This window comes from Mercenaria mercenaria, unplaced genomic scaffold, assembly GCF_021730395.1.
Source record: "Mercenaria mercenaria strain notata unplaced genomic scaffold, MADL_Memer_1 contig_4799, whole genome shotgun sequence".
In the NCBI taxonomy this organism is placed as follows: Eukaryota; Metazoa; Mollusca; class Bivalvia; order Venerida; family Veneridae; genus Mercenaria; species Mercenaria mercenaria.
In genome coordinates this window covers 5,524-30,105 of record NW_026463055.1, presented here as the reverse complement: position 1 = coordinate 30,105, position 24,582 = coordinate 5,524, and the positions used below count along the sequence as shown (strand labels likewise).

General features: G+C 33.1%; 1 protein-coding gene across 1 annotated transcript in view; it reads right to left on the bottom strand.

Moving 5' to 3' along the window:
* Positions 1–19,590, bottom strand: part of LOC128554178 (proprotein convertase subtilisin/kexin type 6-like) — a 50,044-nt gene extending 30,454 nt beyond the window's left edge. Inside the window, exons 1-3 of the mRNA XM_053535426.1 lie at positions 19,310–19,590; positions 6,597–6,685; positions 3,347–3,537 (exon numbers count right to left, since the gene is read on the bottom strand). Of these exons, the coding sequence (XP_053391401.1) occupies positions 3,347–3,537; positions 6,597–6,685; positions 19,310–19,590 (561 nt within the window). The remainder of the gene's footprint in view (positions 1–3,346; positions 3,538–6,596; positions 6,686–19,309) is intronic.
* Positions 19,591–24,582: the final 4,992 nt, after the last annotated feature.

Genomic DNA, 24,582 nt, shown 5'->3' with positions numbered 1-24,582 from the left:
ACGTGAAAAATGTACAATAATTATTAATGCTGGAGTTTTGTTCAACAATCATTTATCCTAAAAAATACGCAAGTAAACAAACCTCATCCCGCAGCATGTTTTAGATATCCTTTCCAACATGGCTGACCCACTTTTCCATGAAGCGGATTTTGTACAACCCGTTTTCGGACACCTGCGCTCCAAAGTTTACGTCACAAAAAGTCATAAACAGTTTAAACAAATCTCGAACATCAAATTTAACTGTTAGTAACAAGAAAACTACCCAAAACGTATTTACAAAGTATTTTCAGTGTTAGTTTATGGAGTTAGTTGGTGGGATCAGCACAGATGGGACACAAGAACGTGTCTCCTATTCTGATAACCCTCACTGTTACATAAAAAATGATAAGTGTATCCATCCTTACAAATTATCATCATAAGGTCTGTATGACCCCCTAGTGGGCACATGATTCTTAAAAGAAACAGAGAAAAAAACTTTACTACTACTGTTTAAAATTTCATAAACCAATTGATTAAGAAAACCTCGTAAGGTACACTGGTCTATAAGTGCATAACTTTTTGTGTGAAGTATACTTATGCAAAATTTGACAGTGGGGCGGAGCCTGTAAAATAACCTCGTCTGTCAGACGACCAGAGCTTTCAACATGAAAACATTGGATTTATTTCTAAAAACACATATTTTGGACGTGATATTTTGTGAATAGTGAAAAAATTAAAAATGCAACAGTATGTAAGTTTTTTATCATTTGCTTACCCTTTTAATTTCCATTTTTCTTCAAAACTACCAGCGTGACATTTGTATGGTGTTTGTAAACAAAGCGTGCGTGTGGGAAACCGGAAAGGGCGTGTTTTCTAGGAAAAGTAAAACATTACCGGGGCCGGCCGAATACGGGTTGTGTCCGAAAATAGGTTGTCGCGGGATACCGTAAAATTGTATGTCGAAATGTCCGCCATTTCTGAAATGGCACTTATTCCCCTCTATCAATTGTGCACAGTAGTGACATTTTAGTCTTTTTAACTGATTGGGACCAGAGAAGCTATATTTTCTCTCTCTCCCTGAAAGTTAACTTGATCTCGAGGATACGTTGAATATATATATAATTTGCATTAAGGGATATAATCATATTCAGAACAGTTGACTTTCCCGTACGTGATGCAAGTTCGAATCATAAATAATGAATTGATTACATCCCTTGCATTTATCATATTGCTGCTCCTCACTCACTCTTGTTGTTTATTAGACGAATGTCCGTAGTAAGTTTCCTTCTATTTCAAATGTTGTCTCTCTACGTCAAACCTAAACTTACTTCTGTACTAACTGTCGTGTCTCTCCGTTGAACTTGACGATGTCTCGACGAGCGCCGTCAATTCTTATTTCATGAATCCGTAACGTTTCTTTTTCTGGTATGCGTACTTCTTACTGCAGTTGTCCATTGTTTATAAGCCCGTGAAATGAAACGTTTTATGGGAATACTCGCGGCAGCCTTATACTTAAGTTGTTCGCTCTCGGGTCCGATCATTAAGCAACTGTTATCCAATGTCTCCAAGCTTGATAACGCTGTTAGCGGACATAATATCTCGGTCACGTAAGGCAGCTAGCTATATTGCCCCCTGCCCCACGTGACTCCTAGATAATGAATTGTCATTTAATTACTCAAAATTGAGAGCTTCCACTCCTTAACTTTGGTGGTTCTTTTTCAATATTTACTAAACTGGGTCACAATATTCATATGTATAATTTATCATGCAAGATCGATTATTATCCGGACTGTGCCAGTTACGTTACATTTATTGCGTCTGAAATACTCAAAATTTGCAAAACTTGACATCGTCCGCTCCCTAACATTAAGCTTGGTCGCAATGCTTATTGAAATACAATCTCCGCAAAGTTTGGTAATAGGCTGACCCTTCCAAGTCATCTGAAGGTTTAACCTTGAATTACTCAAAATTGTGAAATACGAACGTCTCGGCTCTCTAACTGGTGCACTTGTTATTTAATCTTGACTACAATTGCCACAACATCTTTCTGGAACGTATCAAACTCAAGTCGCCAAAATTGGGGTACATACTTTCTACTTAAAAATCTTCGCTTTGTATAAAATATAATCTATATATGTCATTGATTTATTACTTTCCTATATCAAATGTTTGAATTGCTAAATAAGAGTTTTGTTATGGAAACCTATATTTTTTTATATAAATACCGCGGAATTTTAAGTAGAAAGATTGTACCCCAACTTTGGCAAGTATACGTCGATTGTAAACGTTAACGTTACTTCCGTGATTCCATATAACATTACTTATCTTATGTATTTGTTAGCCAGGACAATTTCAAAACATTTAATTTAAGACTTGTGCATGTCACGTGATAAGACGTTGTCTTAAGGTGTGATAATAAAACAATATAAGAAGGTATTTTTTCAATAATTACTATGATATTTAAGTGATGATGGTAACCTAGACTTTTTGTTAAGCTTTGCCTAGCTATCGGCTCTATCTTGGAACCTTCATCAGATAGGTAACTATAATCACTTATCTACGAATGGCTGAGACAAGAATCAACCTACATTTCAAGTTATTTGTATTTGTCATATGCTAGCTTTTCCTTTAAAATGTAATAATGTAATATAACAGAAACAACTGTAGCCTGTTCATCGACTGTAGTGAAAATGAAAGCTACTGCTCAAGTTACACGTAACTCAGTTGTTTCCCATTTTAAAAATATTGAAATAAAATTAAGAAACAAACGCAGGTGAATTCATACGGCGATGTACATGGAATCTTCAAGAATCAAGATAGACTGAAAATCAATTAAAAGCGGCATATTGTCCTCAGTTAAAATAATAGGATTGTTCTAGGCGAGAAAACAATGAACAAAATAGTTTAAGAGAGGGGACCTGAGGTTATGAAGCTTGCAACTCACAAAAGATGTCAAACGACAAAATGGAAACATGCACATAACTGCCTCTTCATCAAGAAGAAGAAGGCCTTCGTGGCCGAGTAGTTAAAGTTCAAATCACTCGCCAATGTTGGTTCAAGCCTCACTGTGGGGACTGAATTCTTTACATGAGGGGCCATCCAGCTGGCTAACAAAAGGTCGATGGTTCTACTTAGGTGCTCGTTCGTGATGTAAAGCCGGAAAGCCGCCAAATAACGTTAGATCCAATAATAACAAACAAAATAATCAATTAAAAGATATTAATTGACCAATGAGAAAAAGCGGTCGGTTTCTGCATTACTTGCTTTTTAGCTTCTTTTTGCTGAAGATTTTGCTCCACAGTTCTAATCTTTGCTAACCTTTTACACAATTGCTCTGTATGCCTACATATATTCAAATTGTCAATACCTTATGTGCTCCATCTTCTATTGCTTTCCTCGTAGCAAGGTCTAGTTGATCAAAATCTGATGGTGGTGCCCAGGCATTGACAAAGATATCAATATCATGTAATTTGTAGGTCAACGATCTCGACACAATTTCAGATTTCGTCCAATGGAAAAAACCGTTCCTGCTCAGATTTAGTGTGACCATCTTAAGACCTTAAAAAGCAATAAGCACCTTGTTTTAATAATAATAACAACCAGTTGACATTTTTTTTGGCAAAACGCGTAAAAAGTTTCAGCATGCTTAATTGGAAATGATTAAACATCTGCTTATCTGAGTAACTTACTCGTACAGTGAAAATAATTTTTGACCTGTTGATTTCTGGAAGACAAAAATTCTGTCGTGACCAATTTTCATTAAAATTGGACCAAAAATGTGGCCTCTTGAGTGGTGGAAAGCATTTTCTTTGATTTGACCTAGTGACGTAGGTTTTGACCCCACATTTTTCAAATAAAATTTGACCAAGATTTTGTAAAAAGAAACAGTCTGAAAAAAATTCGGAAAGATAGGGACATTTAGATTGTAAACAAGCTTTTCCTTTGATTTGAAATAGTGACATTTTTTGATCCAACGTGATCCAGATATGAAATTATCCAAGACTTTAAAATACCAAACATTCTGACAAAGTATTATGAAAGTCAAATTAAAAATATGGTCTCTATAGTGTAAACATTTTTTTCCTTTGATTTGATCTGTTGACCTAGTTTCTGATTCAGGTACGTGATCAAATAAAACTCACCTGAGATTTCATGGTGACAAATATTCTGACCAAGTGTCATGCACATCAAACAAAAAAAAAACTCTATTGAATACACAATGTTTTGACCAAGTGACTTAGTTTTGACCCCAGATGACAGATGACCAAGGTTCAAACTAGTCTATTCTGACCATATTTTCCGAATATCAAGTCAAAAATGCTGCCCCTATTGCACACACACCGTTTTTCTTTGATCTGACTGGCTGACCTAGTTTTTGGCTCCAGGTAATCCATATTCAAACTTGACCTAGATTTCATCAAGAAAAACATTCTGACCAATTCTCAAAAGTACAAACTGAAAATGTGGTCTCTAGAGTGTTAACAAGATTTTTCTTTGATCTGGCGTAGTGACCTATGTTTAACCTCACATAACCTAGATAGAACTTGGTATTTAAATGAATTTTCATTGAGAAGTGTCATGCTCTAGATATAAATTATTGTATATTGTTGTACATGTATAGGATATAAGACGAAACCGATCAAAATGTAAAATATCCGAGGCACGTCAGCGCTGAGGACCGTCAAGTATTTTACATATTTGATCATTTGAGGCATCTTACTTAAAACATTTTTACAACAAAACTAATACAGAAGTATGTATAAACAATTGAACGTAAAACATCCATAAATAAATTATGTTTTATTTACATTACAACATGTTATAACAGTTGTATGAGTTAGAATACTCTATAGATCCTCATGACTATTTTATGCACGTTTTACATACAATGCTTGATCGCGCTTTTCTCGTGTTTCTAACCTTTGTAATATTGGACTTTCAATAGTCCGGGATCTTCGTGTTGCATTAGTAGAATTAGACACATGTACGGGATGAAAAGGCTGCGAAAGTAGTATTCTCACGAGTAGAGGAGTGAAGAAAGAATTTTTGTGCCATTTTGGAAACAAATTCTGCATTTATTTTCAGTCATGGCAAGGGTAAAGTGCATTGTTCTATTTACAAAGCGTGTACAAGGAAACAATATCTTGTTCCAAATAGCAATTATCAATGAAATAGCAAATGCCTATAACTTTTCCTTAAAAGCGTAGCTGGAGACGACTGGAGAAAATTGACTGCTGAAGACATTTGCACTAAATAGAAAACATTTATTTTCCTGCATGGAAATATATTGTTTTGTTTTTTTATCAGTTCAATGACAGTTTGTGCTGGGGCGTACATGAATATACCTTACAATCTTTAAATTTAATGCAAGAAGACTTACAGAATATACCCTTTCAATATGTTATCGGATACAGCTGCTGGTAAGTCTGAAGCATACTAAACTGCTAAATGATAATAATTTCATGGCGTACAGCGCGGCGGAAGCTAAATACTAAAGAAACCTTATATATGAATTTGATTTGTACGCCTGAAACTACACCTATTGAAGTTATTATCGCAATGGATAACTATGTCTGAGGCACCCTGATATATATATATTGAAAGAAGTCCAAATTTGAGTTCCTTAAAAAAAGATTTGATATATTTAAGTTTGAATTTGTCAAATATTCTTTTCATATATAACTAGCATTTCATTTGAAAGTATAAAATGAAAAAGAATATACGAGTACAAAACTCCGTAACATTTTGACAAAACTAAGGTTAATGTAAGCGCATCTGTTTACAAATGGGGCACCTTATTTGCAGATTGTCAATTTGAAAACGGGGACTATGAACTGGAATGAATTAATACATTGGTTGGTGATATAACATTTTGTCCTCTAAGCGTAAAACATTTTGTTACTGACACGGATAATCATAATTTATAATGAATTTAGAAATATACATCAAAAAAGTATTTTCTTCAATATTAATTTCTGACAAAATTTCTCGGATATACTAAACTGGAAAACCTGCACATTGATATCCTATTTTTTATTTCAACTGACATTTTGTCCATTTAACTGTGTAAGCATCATATATCATATACATGAAATAAAAAAGAACCCATAAAATGTTATCTGCGATATTTAGTATATTCTTGGTTTTGGCTACAACTGTACTATCAGCGAACGTTGTGTCGATTCGTGTATGTTTGATCAAAAATCGTCCTTTACGAATGCATATATCTGCTCAAAAACTGTAATTATGTGCATTTACGGCTACATGTTCTTCACTTTCAATAGACTTACTTGTCTATTTTTCAATATATTTGCCCTTTCTTTAGACTGAAACCGACCAAATTGTCTAGACGGACTAAAACATGTTCACAACTGGTTTCTGTCTATTCATGCGAAGTGTTCGGTATTGTCTTAAAATTACTGAACTTTTTTATTTAACCAAAATAGAATGAATACTGCCCAACTGACTGCACAGAAACAACTGCCGGAAATGCCCCTAAGCGGTTTAAATGTTTAGCGATCAAAAAATGCCAACTTAAGTGTACCAAAATAATTTGGTTAATTAAAATAATGAGTATAATCATAATAAGTGCCCGGGAAAGAATCAGTTGACCTTACCGACAATAGTAGCATCATAGGCTATCCCGGCGCTGCAGAGGTTATTATTCTTCACAGCAGCAATCACACTGGCAACGTAGTTCCCATGTCTGTAATTGTTAAGAGAAGTGAACATGTACGAATTAAAAGTAAAATACTAAGAAAAGTTTTAAATTATTTTCTTAACATGAGATCATTAAAGTGAAAATTAACTTATATGTAGCATTATATGTAGGATTAACATTAAATTGTTTACCTATTGAAAAATGATATATATAATAGCCATTAAAGTGCTACTATGTGTACACGTAATCGTATTGGACAAAAATTTACAGAACTAAATTGATTTAATTTTCTCCCGTTTGTCTCTTTCTTTCAAATAGTTTATAATAAGTTTCAACAAACGCAGAAGTGTGTGATGTTCTATCTTTTATCTCCCCTGTCATTGAACAAATTGGCACTGCTACCATTTCAAGTAATTATTGAATTGTGGATATTTCATGTTGGAATCTTGCTGTCATTAATGTCACTCTAAAAGTTGTGACAATATAAAACCAGCATCTCGTATATTTTATTTAATATATTGACTAAGTTCTAAATATAACAGTATTTACGCCACCATAACGTTCACTTGTTTTACGGCAGACCCTTTGCAATGTTAGCTCTCAATAAAAATCTTTTTAACGTGTGTGGAAACCAATGGCAAAATTAATAAACTTTCGCATATATGAACTAAAATTGTGTCTGTATGGTTTGCGGGGGTGGTGGTGGGGTAATGTGGTTCTGGGTGGGGTTAGCTCGAGGTTTGTGGGGCGGTAGTGGTGGGAAACTAAGGCAAAAGAAACTGGAAATGTTTCTAGGTTAATCATGATGATTAATACACATTTCATATCGTTTAATCACCACACAGAGCAGATTTTAAATGTTTCAAGTCAATACATTGAATACTTATTAAGTTATTATGCGATTCTCCTGTCACGAAAGTTAGACATAATTGCCATTTGAATTCAAATCTTGGCCTTGGCAATCGTTCTACTGACCTAATCAATTCACTTTTTACATCAACTCAGCGCCATTGACTTATTCGCTAGGTTTGAAGTCAATACCTTAAAGGGTTGTTTAGTTCAACTCCGGACTAGAAATATGTCGGACATATGTGCCATTTTAGCTAAGCTTGTGACCTTGACAATAGATCCACTGACCTGTGTTGCGCCTAAGGATAATAATTGCTTGTTTTTTTAAAATACTAAATATAATATATAGCCAATAATGTACCAGTAGGAGTGACTTGAATAACATGCATACATACCATTGACCAGAGTAAGTAATTTTTATGATACTTGTGGACAGCAGTACTAGAATCAATTTAAATGAATTAATACAAACAAACTATGATGCCTTTCTATCCCTGAGTAAAATCCATACACCCTATATATTACATTTGTGACGAGGATAAACGATTTAATTGTGTAAAAACAAAACACAATGGAAATAACAAACAAACAATAAACAAGTTTATAAGGGATTTTAAAACAACAATGAATGACAACATAACAATTTATAGTTACAACAATCTGATTTTGCAAAGCAATGGGAACAATATACGACACGTTTTAATTTTTTCGTCAATGCCGCACAAAAGACGCACAGACGCGTAATGTACGTAATGTGTTATAACAACAAATTCAGACTATATTCGAAATATTGCAAGAAACAGGAACACCAAACAAGAAAGCGGTTGCATCAATCAACATATTTTTTTTTGCGCCAAAGAAAAATATGGCGTATGGGAGATATTTATAGCGTCAAACGGTGCAAGAACAGGACGAAAAATTCGTTGTGAGGCTGTCAGAATTGGCAATATTAGGTTGAACTGAGTCCCAGAACAATATCATGATTCGTGATCAAATACTTGAAAAAGAAATTGTGGTGAAGGCATATTTATTTTATTTATTTTATCCTTCAAACACACATCGACATTTATTTGAAACACTTTTACAATTTAATTTAATACAAAAACACCATCATAATTTATATTCATTTTATTACTCCAAAGCACAATTTATATCTATTTCACTTAGATTATTTTCCAACTATTTCAAACATGATTTAATCCAGTCCAGTATAGATGTTACCACATTTCTATTTCTTACTTCTTTTATATGCGGGCTTTAACAAAGGCTTTAACAAAGACAAACAATACATACAATGGAAGGAGCAGGCTCCTCTATCACGGTGTATGATCAATCCTATATTGTTGGTACAAAAGTCGCCTCTTCAACTCACTTGTGCGTACAAGCACCTAAGTTTTTTATTACTCTTGGATAAACAAAGTAAGTCGGACGTGTAGTGGCCTTATTTATCATCCCTTTATTGTTAGATTCGTCTTTATTTCATAACTTGGATGATTTTACGGAACAAATCGAAGATGTAAAAATGTAATCGACACCGTATTTTGCCAAATGTTGTATCCGATGTATGAAATACAATGTGTTTACAGTTGCATGTCGTAGTAGAGGAAGGTGACGTATGTATTGAAAAAGCATTTAAAACACGAATCCTTGTATTTTGGTATTGTTCGGATGTTTAATTATATGGTGTTTATTATCCGAATACTGTTTACAAATTAAAATAGCGGAAATACGCAGATGCAAATATCTTGCAATATTTAGTCTTTAGTAAGTCAACTATATTTTTTTTGTATAAAGGCACCTATATTATGTCATAAATATTTTGTCCAAGAGCTTAGGAAACATTACTTTTGGGAAGTATTTGTGAGGGGTATCCTTCAATTATCCATCGGCATATATGCCTCAAATGAACTGTCAAAACACGCGTGTGCCGGTTTTTAATCTTTGTATAAGGCATTGTTTATTATAGTGTCGATCTATTGGCAGGACCAGTCAATTTTGTACTATGAGACACCTTTTTCTCTGTGCGCATTACCTTCCGAATCCTATCCTTGCTGGCCAGGTGCCCTGACAGGTTTCAAACTTCAACCTCCTGCTCCGATGGCGGAGACACAAACTTTGTTCGTGTGTTTCTTGCGTGTATCTTAGTAAATGTAGCTGTAGCAATGAGATACTCCCCCCCCCCTCTCTCTCTCTCTCTCTCTCTCTCTCTCTCTCTCTCTCTCTCTCTCTCTCTCTCTATCAATTTATCTATCTTGATTTGCAATCGAGAATAAACAAATAAATTATACAATGTTGTATCTTCAGTTTAATAAGCATATACTATACACATTTTTATGATTACACTGATTAACTTAATAATTCTTACATATAGAGGCAGTGGCTAGGTTTACGTTACCGTAATCCTAATTTCGGATTCTAGGAGTATGGAAGTTTCATATCTCCAGATAAACCTATGAAGATAGGCTAATAGTACGGAAGTGTTGAGTATGAAATTTACGTTAAGACATGCTTAAAGTGAATTAAAATGCCCTTTATGAAAAAAGGTAATGATGTAAATAAAAAATGGCGTTTTTAACCATCATCTGAACTTTAATCATGCCAGAATGACAACGATATTTCCTCTTTGCAATAAGTTTAATCCAAAATGACGGCCAGATATCAACAAAATCAACGGCAGACCTGTAACTCGCTATTTCAAGTAAAATAAGTAAGTTTACAACAACATAATGTTTTATATTTTTGTAGATATTTTATGTCTCATAAATACTTCCTTAATCCTAGCCTGTCCTCATAAGGTTATCTAGAGATACGAAACTTCGATAATCATAGAATCAGTACCGTAATCCTAGCCACTGCCTTTACATAAATGTAAGCTTCTCATATAGCAAAATAGGCTATTTTCAAACTCGTCCTTTGGTGACACAGCCCGTTTGTTATGTATACTTGGTTCACATAGTGTATGAATGCTTAACATAATACAAGATGCATTTCCCGGCCGAATCTCTCGCTTGAACACAAGCGTATGTGTTACATGTTACAGTAAAGCAATGACTGCCTCGTTTGAAACATCTAATTTACAGAAATTATTTACGTAATCCTTATACGTGACATTTAAATTAAATTGTCGTCCTTCGCCTTCCACAACGTATACCGCGCAATCGCCATGCAGAGCGGTCCTTCCTTACACATTCTCGTCTGCAATAGGCTAATTACAGATTTTTACGTAACTCTGAAACGAAATTTTTCACAAGGTTTAAGAATACTGGTTCTTTCAGCCCAATCAGTTACTTCAACACAAAGTATTCTTATAAGAAATCATTTACTACATTATTAATGCATAGACTATATATTTGTTTCATATAGTAACTCTGTAAATAGTGTGATGAGCAAAAGGGAGTGCTTAGCTGCGTTTTTTGGAGTTACCACATCTACACAGTCTGTCAAGATCTTCTTCGTTTTGGCTTTTGGAGCCAAAATAGCGATGAACGTCGCTTCCGAGCCTTGGCACTGAAAAACAAAATATAGTTGCTAGATATTACATTAAAGTTTTGAGAATAACGGAGGTGCCTCAGTTAAGTGTTATGTGTAAAATATAGGTGCTTTATATTTTTATGAAATTGTATTTTTAAGAGTAGAAATTGGTTTAAAAAATGGTTTCTTTTCTTTTACTGTTTCTACGGATAAAAATTGAATATATTTGTAAAAATACTATGCTCAAAACATTATGAATCTTTGAAATATTGCAATAAACGACTTACATTTGCTTCATTTGTACAGCAGTGCTGAATCTGTAACGATTATCTAGCGAAAACTGCTGAATCTTTTCATTTTGTTTTCATGCAGTTGGAAGCTTAGAAGTTACTTATGTTCCGTGGTAACATCAGTAAAATCAACTTACGTCTCTAAAGTCGCATTTTTCCGCGTACTCGCTTCCTACTCCATGGCGTGTTTACATTTTTTGTTCATAAAAGTTCGTTGCTTATACGAAAAAGTGAAGGCACCGCAAGTTTTGTACCAACAATATAGGATTGATCATACACCGTGTCTGTACAAAGTTTAAATAGCACAGAGTGGAGCCTTATACGATGAGAGGAGTTTTCATTCATTGAATTAACATATATACCTATATATATATATATATATATATATATATATATGCAATCCTTAAGAACCTAAAACGTATGTACTCAATGCCTTTGCTGAAGACAGAGCATCAAAGGAAACACCCTTAAGGGCCCGACGAAACAGGCCAGAAGACGGAAATCATAATAGCTCAGTCCTGGTGGGATTTAAGAACTACTAATCATAGAGTCCTCCATCGGTTCCGTCAGACACAATCAAAGAGGAAAGCGTAGCGTCCAACTGTAAAAGGGCTGAACACCAAACATGCGGTGTGTCTCAAAACAGTTGGGTCATAACATCTTTTCATACAACGTTTAATCACTTTACTAAATACAATTGGAAAATTGCCATGACCCAAAATCTTACGAAGTTTGTAAACCACATCCCAGTAAAAAGCGGGTTTTGATATACCTTCTCGCAAAGGTGTCTTTAAATTGCTATTGTATTTCAAAATCAAATCTGAATTGCGATAGTAAAATTTGGAAAAGTATTTACGTCCAACCATGCTATAGAGATTGAATGAAACACTCAGTTCTAAAGGGAAACAACCGATTTTCATACTGTTCAATAGAATGAATATTGTCGATTGATTACTTTTTATGAATATTAATTCTATCCTTGCCAAACAATGGGAAAGTTATCTCTGTGTGTTATTTGCAAAAAAGGATAATACAAGTCATGAATTGTCCTCCTATTCTCGTTTAATTTCTCATATTTCTAGACATTTGTTGAATACAGGAGGCATACTATATAGGCACTCTCCATAAGAAGCTTGATAAACATGTTTTACATTTTGAAATCCAAGGCTTACGTTTTTTCTAAAGATATATCTGTTTGTTTACAAATTTCGGTACAGAAAATGTCTACATTGACTTCTGTAATCCGTCTGCTGTAATTCTTTTGTTTTTCCAATTTTTATTTCACTTCAGTACATTGACATTACGGTAATACATACATGATCATTATATGGATATATTACTTATTAACATTATATTTTAACATTACATATTTATCCATGTAATTTAACATAGTAAGAGGAAAAAGTATACTTTTAGTACATAATGTCAATCCCTGAAATGTTTTTCAAATATTGATGAGTGGATGGAAAAAGATAAATGAATAATGAGATGATGGAGTGTCTTTTATAGAAACAAGAGTTGTCTGAAAGACCAAAAAATAAAGGAGTGGAGGGGGGGGGGGGGGGGGGGGGGGGGTGGGGGGGGGGCGTAAGCGGTACGTATTTGAAAAAAAAAGAAAAAAATTCACGTTTGGATTAAGTAAAAAAGAAAAAGAAAAGAAAAAAAAGTTTGTAAGAAGGAAGAAATATTCAAAAAAGAAGAACTGCTCTGCTCAATCAAAAAGTCTCTGTTGATCTACATCACCATGAAATTCAGTCCATTTTGAATGGTATACATCTAACTTATCCTTCAAACAAGCAACAATGTATTCGATATTAATTCTTTTCTCAAGATAAAGCTTAAATAAATTAAAAGTCAGAGGTGTTTTACTATATTTACTTCTAAAAATGAAGTATTTTGCAAGAATAAGAATATAATTAATAACACTTTTCCTATTTTTCCTAGTATTTCTTAAAAAGCCCAATGATACAGTTTGAAAGTCTAGTGGGGTGTTTAATAGATTTTTCATACTAAGATAACTTCCTATATCGCTCCAGAACTTTTGGATCAATTGACATTCCCAGAACATGTGAATATATGTTTCTGAAGACATGGAACAAAAGTCGCATAAATTTGATGGGGCTAGTTTGCACTTAAATAGAAAAGCATTGTTGGGTACTATTTTCATCAGATATTTATATTGAAATGCTCTAAGCTTAGTATCAATTGTACAAAATATAGAGTTATTAAAAATTTTCTTCCAATTAACACTATTTTTGTGAAATAATATTTCCCACTTTTTCTTTTGATTTATTGGTTGTATTTTGTTTTTAAGTTCCAACTTATACAGCATTTTATTTACTTTTGAAACTTCATAAATTTTTTCGATAAGGTAATTTGGTTCTTTTACTTCATTTGAATTTTCTAATATAAGCTTGTTTTTCCAACCCTTTTTCAATGACTTTACTATTTGATAGTACCGTAAATAACCGCCATTAGGAATATCATAAACAAATTGCAAGAAATCAAACGTATAGAATTCTTTTAATCTATAGTCAAAAATATGTTTTAAATACATAACTCCTTTCTCAAACCAGTTTTTATAGAAAAATGTGTTGCCATTATTATCTAATATTTGACTATTGTACCATAATATTTGTGTTGAAATACAGTTAATATCCTCTTTATAATTGACCTTGCACCACGCTTTTAAGATTTCTTCAAGGAAAGTATACTTCAAATCAGGAACTTGTTTTAGGTCACAATTGAATTTGAGAAAGGAAAGACCTCCATGTTTTTGGAGTTCTTGTCTATACATCTGTTGCCATTTTGCATTATTTTCCTGTACTAATCTTTTTATCCAGCTAGCTTTGAAGGCGGTTACAAATGCATCTATATCTATCATTTTTAAGCCCCCATTTTCATATTCTTGAATAATTACATTTCTTGCTATTTTATCTGGTTTTGACTCCCACAAGACATCGAACATACAGTTTTTTATTTTCTTGATAATATTTTGTGACGGGTTTGGCAGAACTGTCAATGGATATACTAATTTTGGAAATGCAAACGTTTTTAGTACTGTTATTTTTCCTATTAATGACAAATTCCATTTTCTCCATGTAAGAAGTGTATGCTTTAATTCTGTTATTTTTGGTTCCAAGTTTAGTTCATGAATTTGTTGTTGATCATTTGTAAAAGTTATACCTAGAGTTGATGCTTGTTCCGAAGACCATTTGAAGTTTTTACTTTTGCAGAAAATTATATTTCTGTGTTTTAGTGATCCTATTCTTAGGACTGTACATTTAGATACACTTAGTTCTAGACCAGAAAGTTTACCAAACTCCTCTAATGTTTTTATTAGTGTTTCAAATGATTTCCTGCTACCATCTAGAAAGAAACTTGCATCATCCGCAAACAAAGTTTGTTTTACCTCTACATTTGAAACCTTTATTCCTTTGATATCATCGTTTTTTGTAACTGCTATAGAAAGAATTTCAATACATATAATAAAAAGGTAAGGGGACAGGGGACAACCTTGACGAATTCCTTTATGTACATTAAAAAAATCAGACATATGTCCATTATTTGAAATGCAGCTTTTTGCATCTTTATAGAACAATTTGACCCATTTCAAAAGTGATTCTCCAAAATTAAAATGTTTCAAATGCTTTTTGAAAATCTGTAAAAAAAATAATACCTTCTTCATCCATTTTATTTACTTGTTCAATAACATCAAGCAATATTCTCACATTTTCTCCAATGTAACGTCCATTTATGAATCCAGTTTGGTTGTTATTAATTATTTTTGTTAACACTTTCTTGATCCTATTTGCTGTAGCCTTTTTTGCAATTTTATAATCGACATTTAGCAATGAAATTGGCCTCCAATTAGTAATATTTAACAAATCTTTTCCGTTTTTAGGTAAGAGAGTTATTACACCTTGTTTTTGTAATTCTGTTAGGTTACTATGTTGGAAAGAGTAACTGACTGACTTAACCAAAAAACCTTTTATATCTTTCCAAAATAACTTATAAAACTCTGTTGTTAAACCATCAGAGCCTGGGCTTTTCATGTTTTCTTCATTTCCTTTAGTGCAAGAAAGCATTCATATTCATTCAATTGACCTTCACAGGACTGTTTTTCATCTGAATTTAGTTTAACATTAACATGTTCAAATAACGTTTCATTTTCTTTTACTGCTTGATCTTTTTTATACAAATTTTCGTAGAAGAGTTTGACATGCCTGATTATGTCTTTGTTTTCATATATTTCTTGATCATTTGTTTCTAATTTGTTTCTTATTTTACTTTCTGCTCGTTTCTTCTCTAAATTTGCAAAATATTTTGTATTTTTTTCTGCTCCTTCTATCCATTCAGCTTTAGCTCTCAAAAGAATACCTTTCAATTTTTCATCCAATAATTCTTCTAATTTACCTTTATTTCTTTTCAGTTCTGCCAAAAGTACTTCATCGGACGGGTTTTGAGAAATTCTAGTTTCTAAGTCTTTAATGTTTTTCTCTAGTCTTTGGTATTTCTCATTTTTTTTCTTTTTATTTATAACAGAGTATTTTATTGATACATCTCTTACTGTTCCTTTAATTAATTCCCATAATGTATTTGGATTTGCTTCTTTATTAAAATTTGCAGTTTCAGTAATTGACTTTCTTCATTCGTTTTGGTACTCTTTTTGTAAAATGATACTATTATTTAATTTGAAGAAACCAGGGCCTTTTTCTAACTTTTTACTTTCTAACTTAAAGTGTACAATAGAATGGTCAGATTTATAACCAACAGATATATTACATTTTGAAACAGTGTTTAGTAGATTTTCAGAGACTAAAAAGTAGTCTAACCTGCAGAATATAGGTGGTTTATGATTGGAGTGCCATGTAAACCTTTTTGTATTTGGGTGGGAATTTCGCCATATATCACACAAGTCATTATTCAACAATATGTCATTTAATTTCTTAGAACATTTAATGTTTGTATTTTGTCTGCCATTCATTTTGTCAAGATTATAATCTAGGACCACATTAAAGTCTCCTCCAACAACAAGAGTTTCACTGTTGTGTTCTATTATTATTTCTTCTAGCTTATTGAAGATATTTACGTCATCATTATTTGGCCCGTACACATTTATTAGAACGTATGTTTTATCGTTTACTTTGATATTAAGCATTTGTAGTCTACCTTTAATGACCTCTTTGTATTCAATAAGCTGATACTGGAAATTTTCTTTTAGGAGAATGCCTACCCCCTTACTACTGCTGCTATTGCCACTTAAGTATATATCTTTTTTCCATTGCTGTTTCCATTTTTCTAGGTCATTTTCCATACAATGGAGTTCTTGAAGGAAAATGATATCAAACTTTTGCTCTCTAAGGTATTCAAAAACTTTCACTCTTTTCTCTTTTGATGCAAGCCCCTTTACATTGAAAGTTGAAAAATGTATACTATCCATAAGATTTTAAAACTGTGTCCAAATAAAACCAGAGACATTGAGACAGAGCAGTTTGAGAAAAATGTATATAGAAACAAATTGTTTCCATGACTTAATAAGTACAGATCTTTGTGTATTGATTGGCCTTTGCATGTCCAATCGCACTGTTTCCAAATTAGAAATTGAAAATTGACTTATAACAGTAATAAGGTATACTATATAAAATAAATGAGGAAACTCTTACTTCGCAATATACAGTGTTTTAAGGCAAACCGGGGAGACTACTGTTTAAGCAAAGAAGTATTATGAGTGAAAAACACAACAGAGAGAATTTAAACGGGTTTTTAAATGAAAAAGGGGGATAAAAAAATTATACTGTTTAAATATTAATTGTATGTAAAAAAAAATTACTTTACATTAAGATAATGTCAGAAATCAGGTATTCATAAATGGAAAAATAAGTGTTTCAAGTCTTGTACAAACTACGATATAAATGCTGTAATTAAAATTTGACTTGCCAGAGTATACACCTGCACTAATAGCTCAACCTGAGCTTTTGGCTCTGGTGTGCTAAATAGCAATTCCTATTGTCAATAATGTCTTGAACTATAAATATAGGTCATTTTTCTCATTATACACCAGTGCCTTAAAAATATTAAACTAACACTAACATTAACTTATTTTAAACTGTTAGGTACTAATACAAGTTTTCATTTGTTAGGAAGACATGTAATATAAAAAGAGTTTCTTTACATGTATTAGCTACACAAGTATTATCAGGTGAAAGGGTTTTAAAAACTCTCAGGTAGAACCGTAACTTTTTTCCTCAAGAAATGATTTCTATTTATTAGACTAAAATATCGTTTAAATTAAAGCCTAGACATATCATATTATATACATGTACAAAACTACAAAACAAAAGTTTCAAGGTTCTTTTTTTTTTTAACTAAACAACCGCTAGTAGTGAAGAGGTCTTAAAAACCACCAGGTAGAACCGTATTTTGCTTTTACAATGTATACATGTATAAGACATGCAAAAATCTCAAGGTTCTTTTTACAGGTAGAACCGTAATTTTGCTTCTACAATGTATACATGTATAAAACATACAAAGTCTCAAAGTTCTTTTTAACTAAACAACCGCTAGTAATGGAAAAGTCTTAAAAAAAAAACACCAGGTAGAACCCTAATTTTGCTTCTACAATGTATACATGTATAAACCATACAGGCAAAACCATAATTTTGCTTTTACAATGTATACATGTATAAAACATACAAAAGTCTCAAGGTTCTTTTTAAATAAACAACCGCTAGTAGTGGAAAAGTCTTAAAAACCACAAGTAGAACCATATTTTGCTTTTATAATGTTATGTATAAAAATACAAAAGTCTCAAGGTTTTTTCCACTAAACTAAACAACTGCTAGTAATGGAAAAGTCTTAAAAACCACCAGATAGAACCATAATTTTGCTTTTACAATGTATACATGAATAAAACATACAAAGTCACAAGGTTCTTTTTAACTAAACAACTGTTTATAATGAAAAAGTCTAAAAAAAACCACCAGGTTGAACAATAATTTTGCTTTTATAATATACACATGTATAAAACATACAAAGTATCAAGGTTCTTTTTAACTAAACAACTGCTAATAACTAAAGTCTTAAAAAAAACACCAGGTAGAACCATAATTTTGCCTTTATAGTGCATACATGTATAAAACATACAAAGTTTCACGGTTCTTTATAACTAAAAAACTGTTAATAATGAAAAAGTCTTAAAAAACACAGGGTAGAACCATATTATTTTTTTTACTGTTGACTAAAAGCGCCCACTAGTAGGTGGGAAAGGCTTTTTGAAAAAAAAAATCACCCGGTAGAACCATGATTTATTTTAAACTGTTGGCTAAACCAAAATATTACATATATGAAGCTTTCAGTGGAACACAATATGTATGTGTACAAATACTATAGTATTATCTATTTTCCTAAATATAAATGTTCTAAAAAAGTGATGTATATGTCAAAACACATAGACCATACAGAAATTACACAAAGGTCTATTTTGTCTTTTGACAATTTGTAACACCTGTGCAAAGCCATATAAATATCGTATGTTGTATTATAATATTATCTATTCCTATTTTCCATACAAAAAGAAGTAGATGTACATGTCAAAACATACATATAAGTATAGCCCATACAAGAATCACACTTGTAACACCAATGTAATGAAGTACGTTGTAGTCTTAAATAAAATACACTGTTCTTCTTCTTTTTAATATTTATATAAGTTCAGTTTTTATTTAACCCAGATTATTTCCCGTACTAAAATCACCTTAAAGTCTATTTTCTCTTTTTGACAGCTCGTAACACCCATATGAGCCATGTGATAAGGCACGTTATAGACTTAAATTAAAAACACTGTTGTTTTTATTGAAATATTTTAGATGTTTAGTTTTTATCTAACCCCCAGTCTATATTCTCTATAAGTTGACGGCTTAATTTCACAAGCCATTAATGCTGTTACACGTTGTAGGCTGAAATGAAAACACAGTTCAGTTTTACATATATCTATCTCCCAGACCTTTTCAAGATTGTTGTATACACTTTAGACTTAAAGTTTTATTTTTTATCTAACCCCCAGACATTTTTCTTAATGGTTTGGGCGTCTGTTTCTTGTACCTCCTGTTGGTCTGGAGTTTGAAACTCCTTTGATGGCCAGCTCATGTCAATCCAATCCTGGAAGTCACAAAATCTCACTTCCATAATATCCCCCATTTTATTCTTATATAGGATTTTTCCGTTGTGTGTCCAGGTTGTTTCAACTTCGTCTGGTGATTTAACTCTTACACATGACAAGACGTAGTTACTTAACTGTGTCAAATCTTCACCTAGAAATATGCCGGAACCCTTCAACATTTTTTTGTTTTTGAAGATTTTGTCCCTCATCATTCTTGACTGGAAACGTACAATAACTTGACGTTTACCATTTTTCATTTTTTCCAATGCGGTGTGCAATGTCGATATCTTTAGCTGTTAATCCAAGTTTCAACGTTTTGAATTTTTCATTTAAGGTATTGCACACTAGATTTGTCGTCTGGTCCGCAGTTTCTTTTTCAAGTTTCTGTGTCAATCCACTTATTCTTAAATTATTTCTTCTACTGTATTGCTCAGTTTCGTTGGCAATTTGGTCTATTTTTTTTTTCGAGGCTTGCACTTCCTCTCGCAATGTGTCGTTTTCATCTGTTTGATGTCTCAGATTTTTCTCTAGGTGGACAATTTTCTGCTTGAGGTTATCATTTTCTTTCTCTTTGTCAAAAAGTCTCGACTCTAGCACTTCTACTTTCTTTGACACAGATTTTAATAAGTCTTCTTTCATTTCACTGAACACCTCCTTTATAATTTGCCTAATTGAGCCGTCATCTTTCTTTATGACGTTAGAAAGGTTTGCATTCATTTCAAGCAACTGTTTCTTTATTTCTGCCATTTCCTGCCTGTCTTTATTCTCACTTTTTTTACTTTTCGTTTCAAGGTCACCCGTTGCTCCGTTTGTCTCACTTATTTTATCCATCTTTTTTGCCTTCTTTTTCTTAGTTTTTAATGAACTATTCTGGCTTGTATCTAAAGTTTCTCTACTAGTGTCACATTCATTAACACTCGAGACCTCGCTTCTCTTCCGTTTCACAGACGAATCGCCCTCGAAAACACAGTCGACAGCATTCTGCATTTCTGAACTACCGCCTACTTCACTCGGGGCTGTAGACTTAGACATAAAATATATAAAATAGCTTGCAAAAGTCACCTTTACACTGTCGACATACACTGACGTCGCCCTCGAAAGTTCACAAGTTCTACAATATCCGAAAAGAAGAAAAATCAATATGGCGGCGTCCGGGCGAGAACACGTGTCCAAACTTTTTATGCAAAAACCAACCACACACAAGTCGCTGTCTATTTTTCCGTACTCATTAATGAGTACCTATTTAATCAATTTAATTTATGTCTATTAATTCACTTAAGAATTGTTTAAAACATTTTTATTTTCATATTTTTGTCAATTTTCAGCAGAGCGTTTTCAAAGCGTGACACTCCTAAAACAGTACCGTCTGCTGTAATTCTGCACGCTTTTCCATGCCAACGGTTGAATGTTAACATACTCATCACCCCTTGGATTGGTTCATTCTGGGAAAAGGTAGCATGGCAATAATTAATTCGGGGTTCATGTTTGGGAAGGGTAAAAATTGTTGATACTTAGTTATAAATCAAAGAAAGAACAAGCTTGTGGTCTACTGTATTTTATTTCAACATTATATATGGAATTATGTGGATTTTACACATCCACTGCCATTAGTTTTCTTGAATAAATGAATCCTTAAAAATGTTTAAAGAAAATATTTGTGTGTTTGTGTGTGTATTGGAGCAAGAGGTTTTTACATTTAATTTATAGGTTTTCAAGTTCTCTGTCTATCAGGTAATACACACATTCATTTTCATTTTTGTTTGCAATTCAGACACAAACTTGGAAGCATATAACGATCTTAAAAAAAATCAAAGACGTTCCTCTTTACTGGCAAGCATCAACGCAAAAATAGCTTTCACAAGGGTGGAGAGTTGCACTATATGAACTGAGCGGACCAAGGAGAAACATCTGGCACATTTCTACAATCATACCATATAGAACTTACTGTAAGGGGAGACCAAATCGAGTATAGGAGATTGACACCTAAGTGTAAGCTGACTAAATTTATACGCTATCAAAAGAAAGGACGGCTTAGAAATAATCGTTCGTTTATATATATATATATATATATATATATATATATCTGCAAAAGTTTGTACCGGATCAAGTATATTATAAAATTATAAAGAAAAAAATAAACAACATTACATGACTAACAGTATATTTGCCTACCGGTTTCGTTTATACTCATCGGGGCAAATAATACAATATGGCGTCAATAAATGTGTAATTGCTAAGCAACGTCATTTTTTGCGTACACATGTGTACACAACGTTAATATTGTAACGTCATCAATTTTGGTTAACTTTCGGTTTAAAAATATCAATGAAGTAGCGTTCTTTAGATAACCTAGCAACAATAACAATGGAAAAGATTGGATTTTTATTTAGACGACTATTCTGTATTTTGGGGAAAATTAATTATGTGAAAAAAACTTTTTTTTTTTTTTGGTTGGGTTTAACGTCGCACCGACACAATTATAGGTCATATGGCGACTTTCCAGCTTTGATGGTGGAGGAAGACCCCAGGTGCCCCTCCGTGCATTATTTCATCACGAGCGGGTACCTAGGTAGAACCACCGACCTTCCGCAAGCCAGCTTGATGGCTTCCTCACATGAAGAATTCAAAGCCCCGAGTGAGGCTCGAACCCACATCGATGAGGGGCAAGTGATTTGAAGTCAGCGACCTTAACCACTCGGCCACGGAGGCCCCCGAAAAAAAACACAAAAAAAAAAACCAACAAAAAAACCCATAAAATTCATAATGCAACAGAGCACAATTAAATTACCATTTCTAGATATAATGATAATTAAGAATGGAACTTCAATTATCACTGATATATATTTCAAAAGAACTGATTCAAAGCAGTATCTAAATAAAGTGAATAGAATTGATAAACGAACTTACGACAGATAAATCAAACTCAGACAGACCTTTGAAAAGTAAAATGTGAAAATACATCCATATAGCTGCAAATAACTATTTATAGGAAAACAAACCTGCAGGTCCAGTTCAGTAACAGTGTTTAGGCGATTGAGTTTCAAGGTATAAAACAACCTGTCCGATGTAGCAGGTGACATAAATCGGCTCCGCTAACTGGGCTATTACGCATAGGAATGTTAAACAAGTACAAATCCGACACTGTCAAGTTACTAAAGATAGCGAAAAAATCCTTACAGACAGGAAAATGGTCGAAGCCAAGAGAAGGAAATATATGTAACAAAGTAAAGAATGAACTAATTGTAAAGACTGAACATTTGTTTGTTTGTTTGTTTTGAGTTTAACGGCGTTTTTCAACAATCCTTCGCGGAAACAGTAATGTAATATTCAAAGTTTTTCAAAGTAAAAAAAGATAAACGTCTTAGAATAAGCTCATGAAAATCACCAGGGAATAGTAAAAATAAAACAATTACTTCATGAAAAAGTATGTTGGCTTATCGTGTCAAGTCCACCGAAACCTCCATAAGTAATGATGCCTTTTTTACCCGACGGACCATGGAAAAAGGTAGCAGCCGACTTTACAGGAACTTTCGAGACAGGAGATAGTATTTTGGTCGGTATCTATTATTTTTCTAGATATCCAGAAGTGAAAAATTTTAAAATCAACAACATTGCCACCGTCATAAATAAACACTGGAAAATATTTGAAGTTCATGGATTAGTACCGACAATGCACAAAATTTCACAGTGGAAGAATTTGAGCAATATCTCGACGAAATTGGAATAAAACAATATGCGTAATACCATATTGAGCTAGAGAAAATTCAATTGCTTGTGCTGCAAACAAAAACTGGATGACGGAACTGTAGAACTTTATACTCAGGTATCGTGTATCACAACATTGCTCAACTTGTTAATCTCCCGCAGTATTATTATTCAATAGGCAATTAAAAACTGAGTCACCGAAATACATCCAGAATAAAGTGCCAAAACAGTCGAGTCAAGAGACAAATAATGCAAACAAAAATCAAACAATTTGCCGACAGAACAAAAATTTAAAAAAAGCGGAAGGGTTTAATCGGGGACAAAAAGTTTTAATCCAAAACTACAAAGGAATAAGACAACTTCAGTGTGGGAAAACAAATCATTAGAAGAAATCATTCAAAAAGGGACATGTGACAAAGCCTCCCCATACCTTCAATCAGATCCGTTATATTTCGATATCTGCAGATCAAGCCGAAATGCTCAAGCTGAAAATTTAAACAATTTATTAACACAGCATAATTGTCGTGCTTAACGATCTGAAGAGATCGAAATATAACAGATGTGATTGAAGGCACGGGGAGACTTTTTACGACCGACACTCGGTACAAACAACGCTGCTGTGATAACAAAATAAGGTTTTTCTATGATTCAACATATGTCAAGATGACACAGATTAAAAATCTGCAGAAAGTTTCTACAAAAATCAAAAAGATTCTGATAAAGTGTCATTACAGTTGGGCTATAATTGTTACCTCTGGACTATTAACAGTGAAATTTTGAACATCAGACGTTGCGAACGACTGACACAGTGCCGTTATTATAGCTCACAATTTATGCTTAGTTATGCTAAAACCTTGGATGCGTAACTCCTTATGTTGAATAACATTCCTAAACAATTTCATAATGGTCGTTCAATACTTTTGGCGATATATGTAACACAAATTTTCCCTGAGGGACAGTCGGATGGACAAACAGACAAAGCCAAATCTACGTCCACTACCGCATAGTTGCAGCAAAATATGGCAGACCTTATCATCATTATATTTACATTTTCCTATCTAACATAATGCATAATATAAACAAATTACGTTGAGATACGTGCACCACCCTTCGTTGAGAACAGGTGTTAATGATTCGGTCAGTGGAATGTATGTTGTGAGTGGTCTTACAACGTCTAATTCTTTGAACAGCTTTTAAAAATTGTGATTGACAGGTTCTGTAGCCAAGGCAGGTGTCCATACTGTACAGAACATAAATTATCTCTTAAAAACCCATGGTTAGTTAGTTTAAAGCACATTCTTGCAAGTCCCATATTTAATTTCTTATATTTTATGATTTTATCCCTCTGTCGTCCTTAAAGTAATTAGCATATGACTGACAGTAATAAAGACATGCTGCGCTCAGATTAAGTATGTAGTCATAGTATTGTACCCTGATACTATTCATCTAGTAAAAAGAAAAAATAT